General features: G+C 42.6%; 1 protein-coding gene across 1 annotated transcript in view; it reads right to left on the bottom strand.

Moving 5' to 3' along the window:
- FAM124A (family with sequence similarity 124 member A) overlaps positions 1-14,998 on the bottom strand; it is a 78,577-nt gene that overhangs the window by 56,550 nt on the left and 7,029 nt on the right. The window contains exon 2 of the mRNA XM_006140524.2: positions 9,522-9,553. Within this exon, the coding sequence (XP_006140586.1) occupies positions 9,522-9,553 (32 nt within the window). The remainder of the gene's footprint in view (positions 1-9,521; positions 9,554-14,998) is intronic.

Raw genomic sequence — 14,998 nt, 5'->3', positions numbered from 1 at the left:
CTGGGAAGGGCCCCCCCCCTAAAGAAAAAAAGCCTAAAAAAAAAAAAAAAAAAAAAGAAAGAAAGAAAAGAAAAGAAATGCGCCATCTTTCCAATGCTTGCATTTATCTTAAGGCAACTGTCATACTTAAAAGTGTATCAAACAACATCATTAGTATTACTAAGAAGCCCTTTAGAAACTGAGTAAGGAGGAAATTAATGGAAATAATGACAGACCTGAAATGAGACATTCAAGTTCCACAACTAACATTGTCTAAAGGACTACATTCTAATTTGGAGAATATCAGAGGCTTTTCTTTTGATACGCTTACTGTAGTGGGGGGTCACCGTGGGTGGAGTAAGTAGAATTTTAAGTCTTCCCCACCCCACACCCCAGCAAACCTGTGTATATGCTAATCACAAAATCAAACAAGTTTAATGGCTAAAATTGCTCTTCATGAGGACTAATGACTCGATTTGAGTTTTGCCTAGATCTTATGGAATGACACTGAAAGGATATTTGTTCTGAGAATGTAAAGGGGAAAGCATTGCAGATGAAAGCAAACAACAAAGGCAACATTTACAAATAGATCAAAGTGAAATTGGGTACTACCACCCTCTTCCAAAGTACTGAGCTCCCCTCTTTGGAGATGTGATTAAGAACTGTCTCTAACATGAGAAAAACTTGCCATAAATTATCATCTTCTGTAATAAAAGCAGAAAGAAAATAAGGATTTCATTATCCCAGGTCTAAATTTAGCTCATATATATGGATACACAGATCTTATTCAAAAATCCCCCTTCAGTGTGATCTCCACAGAATGCAATCATATCTTTCCAACGTATTGCTTTGAAAACACCTGCCCACATCTACTTACTACATCTACTTACTAATTAAATTGCTGTGAGCTTATCTTTCCCTCTAAAATGCTGAAGGCTGCACAAATGTGACCAAAGACAAAATCAAAGCATATTATGTTCAGTATCCTGAAATTGCAAGGAAAAGTGGAAGCTACTGAGACACTGAAGGGAGGAGATGACATTTACGTGGAAGGATGTGTGGGAGAAGATAGCCCCAGGATGGAAGGGAAGGGATGTCTTCACAGAGAGTGCAGCGAGGCAGACCTAATGAAGCTCCCAAGGTGGCTCTAGACACAGTGTGGGGCCTTGCAATGAGCTAAAATTTCTGGACTTTCCTATTTGAAAACACTTTTGATCTACCCAATCTTTTTTGCCTTGAGATAGGAGTGTGTCTAGGGCCCCAGAGCTCCAGTTGTGCCTTGTCAGGGCTGCCTCAAGGGAAGTTCACTGACATGGCAGCGCCAGCAAAGTCAAGGGGTTGGATTCCATGGGACCTAGAGCCAGCAAGGAGGACAAGAGTAGAAAATAGAAGCGACCTGTGGTATGAGAAGGAAAGAGCAGGAAGTTGGGAACAGAAAGCTAGAGAGAAAACAGGAGAGCCAGAATTAGAGGTCCAGGTAGGTTGAAGAACAAATTCAGTGACTCTTAACCATCCTGAATAGTTGCCTTTTTTTGCACAGCTTGGCACATGCTTCTGGGCTCAGATCAGTAGAATACACTGTTTGAAGCGATTTCTCCCTAATTTCTGCAGGCACAGAATCCTTCAGGGGTGTTGCCTACTGACTGGGAGACTCCCTCGGTATCAATTTGACTGATTTTTCACCATCTCTGCTTTGAAAGTATAAAAGAACATAAAACTGCAAAGCATTTTTAGCCATTCCTGCCATGGCTGGCAGTTTGTAAGGTGTCAGGTAAAGAGCTTATGACTACACTGAGTTTTGAGTGGAACGGTTTAAGGGCCAAAATGAGGAGGGCCAATAGAGAAGACTCCAGTAGAATAGCCTCAAATAGAGAGAGCTAGTTCATTCTCTCACTGTTTCCCACTCGCATTATTCTAGGTCTAGATATCCTTAAGAAATGTCAGACCTTCCTGAAAAATATGTAATTTTTAAGCTCTCACCATCTTCTAAGAGTAATTCTCTAAGCATGGTTATCATCTTTATTTGAATGGAAATACTCGGTCACACACTATGGGAATTTCGTATGTGTGGCACAGGTGACTTCTTTTTCTTGGCATAATTATTGTTTTTCTGTTATCTTGAGTATAAAATTTCCCCCCTTTTATTTAAACTACTGAAGAATGCAAATTGTGCATAGTGGCTTGATGATCTTCTAACCAGATTTCTAGAAAGACAACCAAACATTCTAATACACATGAATTTGATCTTACTTAGGAAGTGTTATGATTTACTGCGATCTCCTGAGCGCCAACAGTGTGTTCAGCTTTTCAGAAACAAAACAGGAAAGCCTGCCTTCCCTATCAACCTGAAAAAGGCAAAAGGACCAGTTGAAACTGGGAAAAAAAGATCATCAGTACAAAGTCAAGTCATCCATTACAGACGGCCCTCGGCCACTCTCCCCAGAGTTGGGCAGTGACAGGGAACACTGTCAGTAGAAGTGCCAGTCAGTCATCCCGGGGTGGAGGAAGTGGGATGACATCTAACAGTCCATAGGCCTTCTCCTACCCAGACCTGTGCACTTCTTTGAGGAGAGGAGGAGAAAAAGAAACTCATTGTGACTTAAGAAGCAAATGTAGGAGCTCTAAAGGCAACACATTGGAAAGACACGATTGTGTATTACAGAGCTCATTGCTGATGGGATATTTAAATAGGTGTGATCTGTGTCTCCATGGCCAAGACATAGCTGTTGCCCTCACCGGCCTCTCTGCCGCCACTGGCATACAGAGGGCTCCCAGCTCTGAGAAGCTCTGGTTGATTTTGACCAGCCCTCGCTCTGGGATTAAGACTACAGGCCACCAGAGCGGATGCCCAGTCCTCCAGATCTTTATTCTGGGTCAAAGAGGGAGCAAAGAGAAAAGGTAGAGTCCCCTCATTCTTCTGTCCCACCCTCCTTCCCTTCCTCCCCGCTCTCCTCCCATCCTTCCCTCTCTTTTCTGGCTTGCCTGCCTTCCGTTCTTCCTTCCGTCCTCCCTTCCTCTCTTCCTTCCTCAGTCTCTTTTTAGAGGAGTTTCTAAGACATTCATTTGTTAGCATCCTGGAGCTTCTGGAAGGGTCTTCAGAGGCCAGCCAGCCCACGGCCTTGTTCTATAAAGGAGGAAACTGAAGACCAGCGAGGGCACATGACTTGCCCGAGAGCACACAGCTAATTCATGGTGGAAACAGGATTCGAATCTAGGACATCTGATCACAGCACTGCTCTTGTACCTTTCCCTTAGGGGTACCCTTCTTTTTTTCCCATCAACATGGGCAGTAGGGGAAGCAGTCCCCTGCATTTTATTTAGTTCTTTTATTTTTTCTCGGAGAGATTTTTGCTATAGGGTGCATGCGCTCGCCAGACAGACAGAGAGAGACAGAGAGACAGAAAGCAAGAAATCACCCCCCAGGGGGGATGGCCATGCAGCAATCCCTTCTCCTCCATTCTCCTCTCGGGATCTTGGGTACACACGTACATGCGCCCGGCGTGAGTTTAAGCCACCGAGTCTGGGACTTGAACCACAGTCGACTACGTGGGAGTCCAGCAACATAGCCATTATGCTAACTGCTGGTCCCTCCCCTGCATTTTAAAGGGAAAACAATTAAATGGAGTGACTAGAGTTCTCTGAAAGGAGCACTCATCATAATTCCTGTCATGAAAAATTAGCTGTAACCGACCAGGCCAGAAGGTTGATGCCAATGCTAGCTCGCACCAAGGAAGTAGGTATGAGCCCGTGAACCCAAGAACTAATGGGGAAGGGAGTGTGACGAGAATGTTAAGCACTTGCAGACACAGAAAAGCCCATTTTCTAATAGTGAGCGAAGAATCAAAGCTCGAATCCCAAACAGGAATCAGGAATCATTCAGAAACAAGCCGTTCAGTTGAGAGAGGCTGACAGCAGCAACGGAATGACAATGAGGTGTGGGAGCTGTTGCCAGGACCAACAAGTGGGAACTGCACCAATGCAGCTGTGGGACAGCCCTTCACCCTCTGGTCACACGGAGGGCATTACGCCAAGTCAATGTGACAGGGACAGTGGCCTGCAATTGAGGCAGGCAGAAACATAGCAAACTTGTTACTCTTCTCTCTACTCAGCCCTCTGAATATGATTATCTAGTTTGCAGGGAGATGTTATTTTTCAAGTGTACTTGGAAAACATGTTCTTACTGTATACTGTTACACATACATATACATATATAAAATATTTGTGTGTGGAAACCAGCAGTTAGCGTAATGGCTATGTCGCTGGACTCCCACGTAGTCGACCACGGTTCGCATCCTGGACCCGGTGGCTTAAAACTCACGCCAGGCGCGTGTGCATGCGTGCCCAAGATCCCGAGAGGAGAATGGAGGAGAAGGGATTGCGGCGTGACCATCCCCCCTGGGGGGTGATTTCTCGCTTTCTGTCTCTATGTCTCTGTCTGTCTGGTGAGCACACGCGCCCTATAGCGAAAACCTCTCAAAAAAAAAAAATTTGTGTGTACACACACACACACACACACACACACATATATATACACACACACACACACACACACACTTTTTGTTTTAAGGCATGGTCTCACTATGTCCAACCCTCTTGCCCCAGCCTTCCAGCTGAGACCACAGGCATAAGCTACCAGGCCCACCTAGGCCACTCCCTCCTGTTTTTTTTTTTTTTTTTAATGCAGGGGCACATGTGCATATAAGAGGAAGAGAGAGAGAGAGAGAGAGAGAGAGAGAGAGAGAGAGAGAGAGAAACAGAGAGATCCTCAATGGGACCTGACATGACACAATCCTTTTTTCCTCTAATTCTCCATCCTGTCAGAATCCTGAACACCTATGAATGAACATGCCTGGTGATGTGTTTTTCAAGCCACTGGAGCTGAGACTTGAACCCTGGTTGGTCATATGGGATACAGCTTTCTCTACACAGGGATTAGCCACTGCACTATGGGGCCACCTCCCTGCTCCTTTTTTTAAGACAAGGTCTTGTTATGTTCTTCAGGCTGACCATGAGCCTGTGATCCTTCTGCTTCAGCCTTCCCAAGATGCTGGGTTTGTGGGAGTCCAGCCTTTAGATTGGACTGGAAATTGAACCCAGGCCTTGCATGTAGCCTCAGCCCATGGAGCTCAGAATCTTAGTAGTGCATTCTGGGCTATGCAAAACCTATATTGTAAAGGATAGATTTAAGACTTTAGACTTAGATTATTTTTTTCTCTTCAGAAGGAATCCATTCTGTTAGCTTCACTGACTGCTCAAAGGGCTTTCTCTTGAATGGGTTTAGGGCCAAGTTTTACACCCCTGACTGAATGGAGAAGCAGGCCAGGGTCCGTTTCTTCCTTACTAACAGAAGCATACTGGTGATAGCAATGTAGCCAAAGAAAACAAACATTTTATAGATTCCTTGTAGCTGGAGATAAGTATGTGATGAAGAGCTTGCCAATAGGGATAAGAGAAAATACTGGATAGTCTGTTTAGGAAAACAAATCTCCTTAAAAAGTGAGGATGGGGGCCAGCAGTTAGCATAAGTCGTTAAGGGATTGGACTCCCAAGTGGTTGACCATGGTTCAAGTCCCAGACCTGGCAACTTGAAACTCGTGCCCAGAATCCTGGGAGGAAAAGTAGAGGAGAAGAGATTGCAGTATGGCCATTCTCTCTGGGGGGTAGTTTCTGGCTTTCTGTGTCTCCAGTGAATGCACATGCCCTATAGCAAAAATCTCTGAAAAAAAAAAATGGGGATGACTCAACTGGCAGGTACCTTCTACCTTTCTCTTTAGGGTAGGATGTGGTGGCTGTGGTGGAGGTAGTCATATATAATTCTGAGGCAATCCTGAGGATCAAACCCAAAAGTCAAGAATTGTGTAGCAGAATGATTAAAGGAGCTTCCACATCAGAACTATACAACCTCTTTGGATTTCTTTTTTAATGTTAGAAGAAAACAAATCCCAGGCCAACAGGTGGATTGGTGGTTAAGGTGCTAGACTCCCACGTGGTCAACTGGGAGTCTAGCCCAGATCTAGTAGCTTGAAAAATCACACTGGGTGGGACCAGCAGTTAGTGTAATGGCTATGTCGCTGAACTCCCATGTAGTTGACCGTGGTTCGAGTCCCAGACCCGGTGGCTTAAACCCACACCAGGCGTGTGTGCGTGCGTGCCCAAGATCCCGAGAGGAGAATGGAGGAGAAGTGATTTGGCGCTCCCCCCCCGGGGGGGGGGGTTGACTTCTTGCTTTCTGTCTCTCTGTCTCTCTCTGTTTTTCTGGTGAGTGCATGTGCTCTATAGCAAAAATCTCTCAAAAAAAAGAAAAAGAAAGAAAAAAAAAATCACTCTGGGTGTGTGTACATGTGTGCCCCAAATCCTGAGAGAATGAAAGAGACGGGACTACGGCATGGCCATCCTCCTTGAGGGGGCGATTTCTCATTTCCCCTCTCTGTCTCTCTTTGTTAAGCACAAGTGCACTATAGCAGAAAACTAAAAAAAAAGAAAAACAAGAAAATAAATCCCTACTGTTTAGTCATTACTTTTCTCCATTTGTAGCCAAATACACTTCCTAGCTGAAACATACATACATACTCACCAAGAGGCCTCATTGTCGAAGAACGAGGCAAGAACCGCCAAGTATCGAAAGTAAGAAGAAAGAGAAATAACAGTACTGATCCCAGCTGCACTAAGAGAAATTCCAACTTAGAGACTGCAATTAAAATAATGGAGAGGAAAACATCCCCAAACAAATTATGGGTTTCGTTGACTAGAGAGGTGCTTTGTTGTGACCCGGAGGACTGATTTGAGAGCTACAAATTGAGCAAAGGCTTCAGGCAAGTATTTAGAAAAATCATCTTTAAAGAAATGTAGCCTCTGGGCAAAACTGAGTAGAATGAAAATGGCGGCAGAGAGAGAGAGAGCAGTCCAGAGGGCTTTCTCTGATTTTAGGAATACAAAAGCTTGAGGAAATAAGAGCAAGTCACTGGAGCGTTATTCTCATGATTACTAATGGTTCTTAATAACTAAGGGGCAATGTTTGGTCTCCAGTTGGCTGAAACAATCAGAAATTGCTCACTGCAAGTTATACTAATAACTAAATATAATTTGACACTAAATTACAAACCCAGATATACAACTCTCTTCACAGTCTCTTATTACAAAAGAAAACTAAGCCAGAACATCAATAAACAGAATAATCCAATTAAGCATTTCTCCATTTAGGAACTATTGAGAATTGGGAGTTTAATAGGATAGTGAGATAGGGCAAAACAATCAGTGTTTACTGATTCAAAAAATCAGGCTTTTATTGTAAGATAATTATTTTTGTTCAAGCAATCTGAATGGCTTTGGTCATTTATATAGTCATCTTAACTACAATGAATTCTTGCTAGATCTGAGGCATAAATTCCTATGAATACTTCTATACTTTAATATTAAATATAAACACCTTTTTATGCTCAGAGTGTCTGTCTATAAATAGTTCCAATAATTTTTTTCTTACTATATATAATAATCACCTACAAGCCGGGAATTACAAATACAGGAAGATAGATAATAACGTCTATATTCCTTTTAGCTATATTTAAGAGGAAAAATGAGCTAAATTCCCTAACTAAAACCTCCAACAGTATTGCTTTTTTATTATTTTATTTTAAATTAATTAATTTACTTATTTATATGGAGAGGTTTTGGGGACATGAGCTCGCCAGAAAGAGAGAGACAGAAAGTGAGAAATCACCCCCCAGTGGGGATGGCCATACCACAATCCCTTCTCCATTCTCCTCCTGGGATCTCGGACACACCTGCACATGCAGCCGGCGTGAGTTTAAGCCACTGGGTCCGGGACTCAACCGCAGTTGACTACACGGGAGCCCAACAACGTAGCCATTACACCATCTGCTGGTCCCTACAACAGTATTGCTATTAACATACTTTGCAAGATTTTGTCAAAGGTGAATGTTCCCTCCATACTGCAGAGCAGATACATGGGAAGAAATTTGCCCTGCACATGTAGCCGGCGTGAGTTTAAGCCACTGGGTCCGGGACTCAACCGCAGTTGACTACACGGGAGCCCAACAACGTAGCCATTACACCATCTGCTGGTCCCTACAACAGTATTGCTATTAACATACTTTGCAAGATTTTGTCAAAGGTGAATGTTCCCTCCATACTGCAGAGCAGATACATGGGAAGAAATTTGCCAGCAGATGATTTGGAGCCTCCCATGGATCCAGTAACCATGTTCTGAGCTTTCTGTTGGCCTTTAGGTCTTTGATAGATGTTTGTGGTGGGGTAAATTCAGATTCTTCAGCATCATGTTCCTAGAATCATCCATAAGCAGCTACTCAAGTCTGGGCTAGATTGCTTAGGCTGGATTTCTGTAGGGAAGGCAGTGGCATATCTAGGCCTGAAATCAAGGTACAGATTGTATATCCCTTATCCAAAATGCTTGGGATCAGAAATGTTTTGGATTCTGAATTTTTTTTTATTTCAAAATATTTGCATATATATCGGGGACCGGCAGTTAGCGTAATGACTATGTCGCTGGACTCTCATGTAGTCGACTGCAGTTCGAGTCCCAGACCTGGTGGCTTAAACTCACGCCGGGTGCGTGTGTGCGTGCCCAAGATCCCGAGAGGAGAATGGAGGAGAAGGGATTGCAGCAAGGCCATCCCCCCTGGGGGGTGATTTCTTGCTTTCTGTCTCTCTGTCTCTCTCTGTCTTTCTGGCAAGCACATGTGCCCTATAGCAAAAAAACAAAACAAAAAAACAAAAACAAACAAACAAACAAACAAACTCTCCACACACACACAAAAAGGAATATTTGCATATATATAATGAGGTATCTTGGGGATAGGACCCAAGTCTAAACCTAAAATTAATTTATGTTTTATATATGTCATATACAGACAGCCTGAAGATAATTTTAAACAATAGTCTTGTATTTCCGCCATTTTTTTTTTTTTTTTTAGATTTCTGTCATATAACCTGTGTACTTGCTGGAGAGAGACAGACAGAGACAGAGAGAGATATGGTAAGTTAGAAGTCACTCCCTTGTTCCCCAATCAAGGAGGGATGGCCATATCACAATCCCTTCTCCTCTATTTCCCTCTTCGAATTTTCAGCACGCGTGTGCACCTGCTCAGTGTGTTTTCCAAGCTACTGGGTTCAGAACTCAAACTGGAGTTAACCACATGGGAAACAGCACCCTAACCACCATGCCACCTGCCGGCCTGTGCTGCAGTGTTTTTATGCCACCCATCGCATGGGTGCTCTTCTCCACAAGAATTTCCAATCCTGACCTCATGTTGGTGCTGAAAAAGCTTCAGGTTTGGGAGCAAATTTTGGGTTTCTGGATTAGGGATGCTCCACCAGCTTAATCAAATTATCCAGGAAAGCTTCCAATTCCAGAGTTTGAGCATCATGTCTCCTGTTCTTTGACAAGGAGACACTTAGCAACTTTTCTGTACTATTAAAACATATGCTCTGTAAATGGCCTTTGGGATACTGACCCCTCAGGGGACAGGGAAGAGAACACTGAAGGACATTTAAAAGGTACTTACTGCTAGTGGAGGACAGGTGGCTGTAGTCGGACCTGAAACACAAAACCCCAGGGTTAGAGTGATGAAACATCATTTTTCTTTATCCAAATGGTACATTCAAGCCAGAATTTTAAGCAGTCAGTGGTAAATAGCATTTAACTTATTTTTAAAAACCTACAAATGAAGAACTATAGTGCTGAGACTCATTTTGTGCAAAATAAAGTTATGCCTGAAAGGTGTTTTGGGAAACCTGGGATCCTTCTTATGGGCTCTGTGACTGCCTCCCCACCCCTACTCCCACCACCATTGGATCTGGGAGGTCCCAAGCCATCTAAATTTGCTGGCCAATTTTTTTTTTTAATTTTTAAAAATTTTTTAAATTTATTTTTATTTTGGAGAGGTTTTTGCTATAGGGCACGTGCGCTCGCCAGACAGACAGAGACATAGAGACGGAAAGCAAGAAATCACTCCCCAGGGGGGATGGTCACACTGCAATCCCTTCTCCTCCATTCTCCTCTTGGGATCTTGGGCACGCACGCACACGCGCCTGGTGTGGGTTTTAAGCCACTGGGTCCGGGACGCGAACCGTGGTCGACTACGTGGGAGTCCAACGACATAGCCATTACACTAACTGCTGGTTCCCTTCTGGCCAATTTTTGACTGGTTGTTTAGCTTTTTTTTTTTTTTTGATTTTTTTTAAATTTATTTTTAAAATTTTTTAATATACATTCAATTACATTATTTAGCTTGCAAATGAACATTTCAATATGTGAACATTTCTACTCTCCAAAAGGCTAAACCACTGCACCTTCAGTGGTTAGCGCCTTCAAATGTTTGCACCACCCTAGGAGAGATGCTGGAATGGTGGATTCCAATGAGAAGAAAAAGGACCCATCAGGGTAGGCATCCATTCAAGGACTGGCTGACCCTCAGCAAACACCAGGGCACAGGGAGGTTTCAGTACCATCTGAGAAGAAATCCTGCTGGATATGAGAATAACAGGACATGGGCTGTGATAGGGAAATGGAAAAGGCAGGCTAGGGTTAGGGTGAAATCACCCACTCGGCTTCTATGCGGAAAAATCAGCTGCTGGCGTTGAGCCTCTGTGAAAATGGGACTCTGGCCAAGGAGCGGCCCTGCTTAATCTTGCTCAGTTTCTCACTTGTGTGGCTGTTACAACTTTTCTCTCTGGCAATGAATTTGGCATGGAAGCTATTTATCCCCCCCTCCAGTGTTCCAAAGTCATTCTCAGTAGGAAATTAATCACTTAGACACATAGAGATTTATTCTTGCTGACGTGGTAGTTAGGGGTTATGATTACGCAAATAAACTGCTTAATTGTGTTTAATTTAATAGACACAGACTCCTTTTATTTCCTTAGGCTCATGTTGCCATTCTTGAATCACCCTATTTTCACTCCATTGAGCTTCTTACATTTTTAAAATACACACAAAACTTAAAAAATAAAATAAAATAAAAAAAAGAAGAAGAAGGGTCAGCCACAATAGTGCTGCAGTAATGCAATACTCTGTAATGCTGAAGGCCCCATGTTCGTACCCTGCGGTCTCCCTGGACATGCCAGGCACATGCATGCCCATGATCCTGGCTGCCTCAGGATGGGGGTGGGTCATGAAATGAAGACCCTATTGGGGGTGCTTTTCTTTCTCTCTCTCAGAAGAAACAAACTTAAAAAATAAAAATCCTAAGAATCAGATTCTTACTAGTTTAAATAACTTATATCATTCAAAGAAAATGATGTACTGATTTATTGATAGAACAAAGTGGAAGAAAAACAATATACGATTTTTCTTCTTTTGTAAATAAAGTTATTTGGAAGTCAAAGAATCACTGCATTTTAAAACTGGAAAGAATAACAACTAATAATGTTTGTATATTTTTCATATATTACAAACTAAATGCACCTATATTTAGTTCAAATTTGATTTTATTGATTAGGAAACTAAAGTAATACTATTTATAATACTATTTATAAAGAGATCAGGAGGTGAGGAAAGATAAGGGCCTGGACTAAGTATGTAGGGTGGCTGGAAAGTAAAGTGCTAGAGAGTACAATGGATTTGGCTATGGCAAGGTGACATACTAGCTAAGAGAAGTAAAAGAGAAGAGTCAAAGGTCTGTAATAACCTAAAACCCAGGATTCATAACTTCTGCATTAGTACACTAAGTTTTTCTGGTCAGTGGCGTGGTGGTTAAGAAGGCGGGATCCCACATGGCCAGTTGCACAGTTAGTTCAAGTCTCAGAATCAACAGCTTAAGAAACACACCTGGCAGGACCAGCAGTTAGCATAATGGCTATGTTGCTGGACTCCCATGTAGTTGACCGTGGTTTGAGTCCTGGACCCGGTGGCTTAAACTCACACTGGGCATGTGTGCGTGAGTGCCCAAGATCCTGAGAGGAGAATGGAGGAGAAGGGATTGTGGCATGGCCATTCCCCTGGGGGGAGGGTGATTTCTCTTTTTCTTTCGCTATGTTGCTGGACTCCCATGTAGTTGACCGTGGTTTGAGTCCTGGACCCGGTGGCTTAAACTCACACTGGGCATGTGTGCGTGAGTGCCCAAGATCCTGAGAGGAGAATGGAGGAGAAGGGATTGTGGCATGGCCATTCCCCTGGGGGGAGGGTGATTTCTCTTTTTCTTTCCCTGACCTCACCTCTTTGGCATGGGCACATGCTCTGTGGCAAAACTGAAAAAAAAATTATTTCTGAAACCAGACAGGACATAAATAAATTTTTGGATGATACTTAGAAGTGTAACTATATATAAATGCAGTGAATGCTCAGCAAACATCTATTGTGACAGATACAAGGGGTAGACAATATTATAATATGATGATCTCAAAGGCAGCCAGACTTCAAAGCAATTCCATGACTACTTAAGTATAACACACAATAAGAGTGTGCAACATTGCTAATTCTCTCATGACTAAAAGTTGACAGGATTTTGAACCAGAGTTTTCCAAATACTCCTGAAACAGATTGGATTCATGTAAGCAAGCATGTTAAAGATGTACTGAAGGATGAATACGTATGTAGAATGAAATCACACTGGAATCATAGTTCAAGAATGTGAAAGTGCTAGTACAAGTGCTAGGATAACTAATGCCCCTGTCACGAACCCCTCTGTTCCTCTCAAGACAAAAGGCACAGCTACAGCTTGGGTCAAGTCTGTTAACCGGCCAGTCTTCTAATGGGCACACTCATCTCCTTCCATTTGTTCTCCATCTAGCAGCCTTCCAAAGGCTAGAAAGCACAACTCTGATCATTTCTCTCTCTGGATGACATTCAAGCTTGCTAGTGGAAAACACAAACCCCTCTCTCCAAGACGGATGGGCTCTGCCCAACTCTGTGCCCAACTTCATCCCTGTGCACTGTCAAAACAGAAATCAAGGCCCTGTCTGGTGATGCATTTGGTAGCAAATGAACTGCAGTGCTGGAAGCCATGTGTCTGACTGTAGTTCGGATCCCTATGTTGCTCTGAAAGCCTGCTGGGGGCATTCATGCATGCCGAAAATCCCGAGTTGTTGGAAGGCTCAGAGAAGAGGATTGTGGCATGACAAGATCCTTTGAGCGTGCCTCTCAACCTCTCTTTTTCTCTTATGTGCACATTCATGTGCTATCCTTAAAAGATTAAACTAGGGTCAGCAGGTGGTAGGCTGGTTAAGGCACTGGATTCCCAAATAGCCAACTGTGGTTCCAGTACTGGAACTGGCAACTTGAAAAGTCACATTGGGGGGAACCAGCAGTTAGTGTAATGACTGTCGCTGGACTCCCACGTAGTCTACCACGGTTCACGTCCCGGACCCGGTGGCTTAAAACTCACGCCGGGTGCATGTGTGTGCATGCCCAAGATCCCGAGAGGAGAATGGAGGAGAAGGGATTGCAGCATGACCATCCCCCGGGGGGTGATTTCTCGCTTTCTGTCTCTCTGTCTCTCTCTGTCTGTCTGGCGAGCACACATGCCCTATAGTGAACAAACCTCTCCAAAAAACAAACAAACAAACAAACAAAATCACATTGGGTGCATGTGTGTGCTTGCCCAAAATCCCAGGAAGAGAATGGAGAAGGGATTGCTGTGTGGCCATCCCCTCACTGGGAGATTTCTTATTTTCCCTCTCTCTCTGTCTCTCTCCCCAGCAAGCATACATGCCCTATAACAAAAACCTACAAAAATAAATAAATAAAAGAATAAATACACTAAAAATTTAAAAATTAAAGAGGGCCAGTACTATAGCCTAGTGTTTAAGGGGGCTGGATCTTATGTGTGACTAAGGTTAGGCTCCTGGCCTGGGGGCTTGAAAATGCACCAGGTGGATGTGCATCTGTGCCCAAAATACAAACAAAATGGAGACGTGGAGGAGAAGGGATTGCAGCATGATCACACTCCATTTAGGGGTGCTTTCTTCCTCTCCGTCTCTGTCTCTTTGTCCCTCTCTGGTAAGTACATGTGCCTTTTAGCAATTAAAAAAAGAAAATCAAATTGAAAGAAAAGCAGCCTAAAATCCTACATCGTTCTCCACCTGCTAATCCTAAATTTACGTAATGGTTGGGGTACCAAAATGACGGAGATTCAATTTCTAACTGCTCTTTTCACTTAACGCCGTCAGAGAATTACAGGCTACCTCCTTCCTGTAATTCTCATTTTAGATGAAGTGATGCACTGTAATTTATTCAACCATTTCCTTTTTTTAGCTTTCTGATGCCTGTCCTTGACTGTTCACCCTTACAAAGCACATGGGGTACTTATGAATATTTGTATTTTTTTTTTAGAAAAATTGTTATGAGTGGAAATATAGACTGAGTCAAGGTACACGGACATTTTTACAAGGGGACTCAAGAAGTTTGTGAAAAAGTGGAATTAAAGTAATTATTTTGGTTCAAAAAACTTTGAAATTCATGCATAGTTTTTTGTATAATACTCATTATCCATGAACCTTTCGAAGAGCCTCTCATAGAGTTCTTAAAGTATATTCCAAATAATCCCAAATGATTATTTATTGGAAATATTGCCAATGAAAGACAAACTATAAAGCTTAAAATGATTTCACGCATGTAAAGATTCAAATACATTTCAGAGAACAACCAGGTATTTGATGAGGGTTCTGGATAAGTTTGTATTTCCCAACATTTTTAGGGAGAGAAGGAAAAGTGGTAGTATATTTGGCTTGAGATTTCGGCTGACTGATCTTATCACACAAATTTATCCAGGTGAATTTATGAATTTTAGGATAAAAATATTTATGAACACATGATATCTTGGGTCATTGGAAATGTCATGACATATTTTTTAATGAAAAAAATGCATCAAGACTTTTCCAATGAAGCAACAGTTTAGCAGAATAATATAAGAATTATATACATATATACATATATATATTGAATTATATACATATATACATATATATTTTTTTTGAGAGGTTTTTGCTATAGGCGCGTGCGCTCGCCAGACAGACAGAGAGAGACAGAGAGACAGAAAGTGAG

Source organism: Tupaia chinensis, unplaced genomic scaffold, assembly GCF_000334495.1.
Source record: "Tupaia chinensis unplaced genomic scaffold, TupChi_1.0 Scaffold000037_20, whole genome shotgun sequence".
NCBI lineage: Eukaryota > Metazoa > Chordata > Mammalia > Scandentia > Tupaiidae > Tupaia > Tupaia belangeri.
Note: the sequence above shows the minus strand (reverse complement) of the source record. Positions and strands in the feature narration are given on the sequence as shown.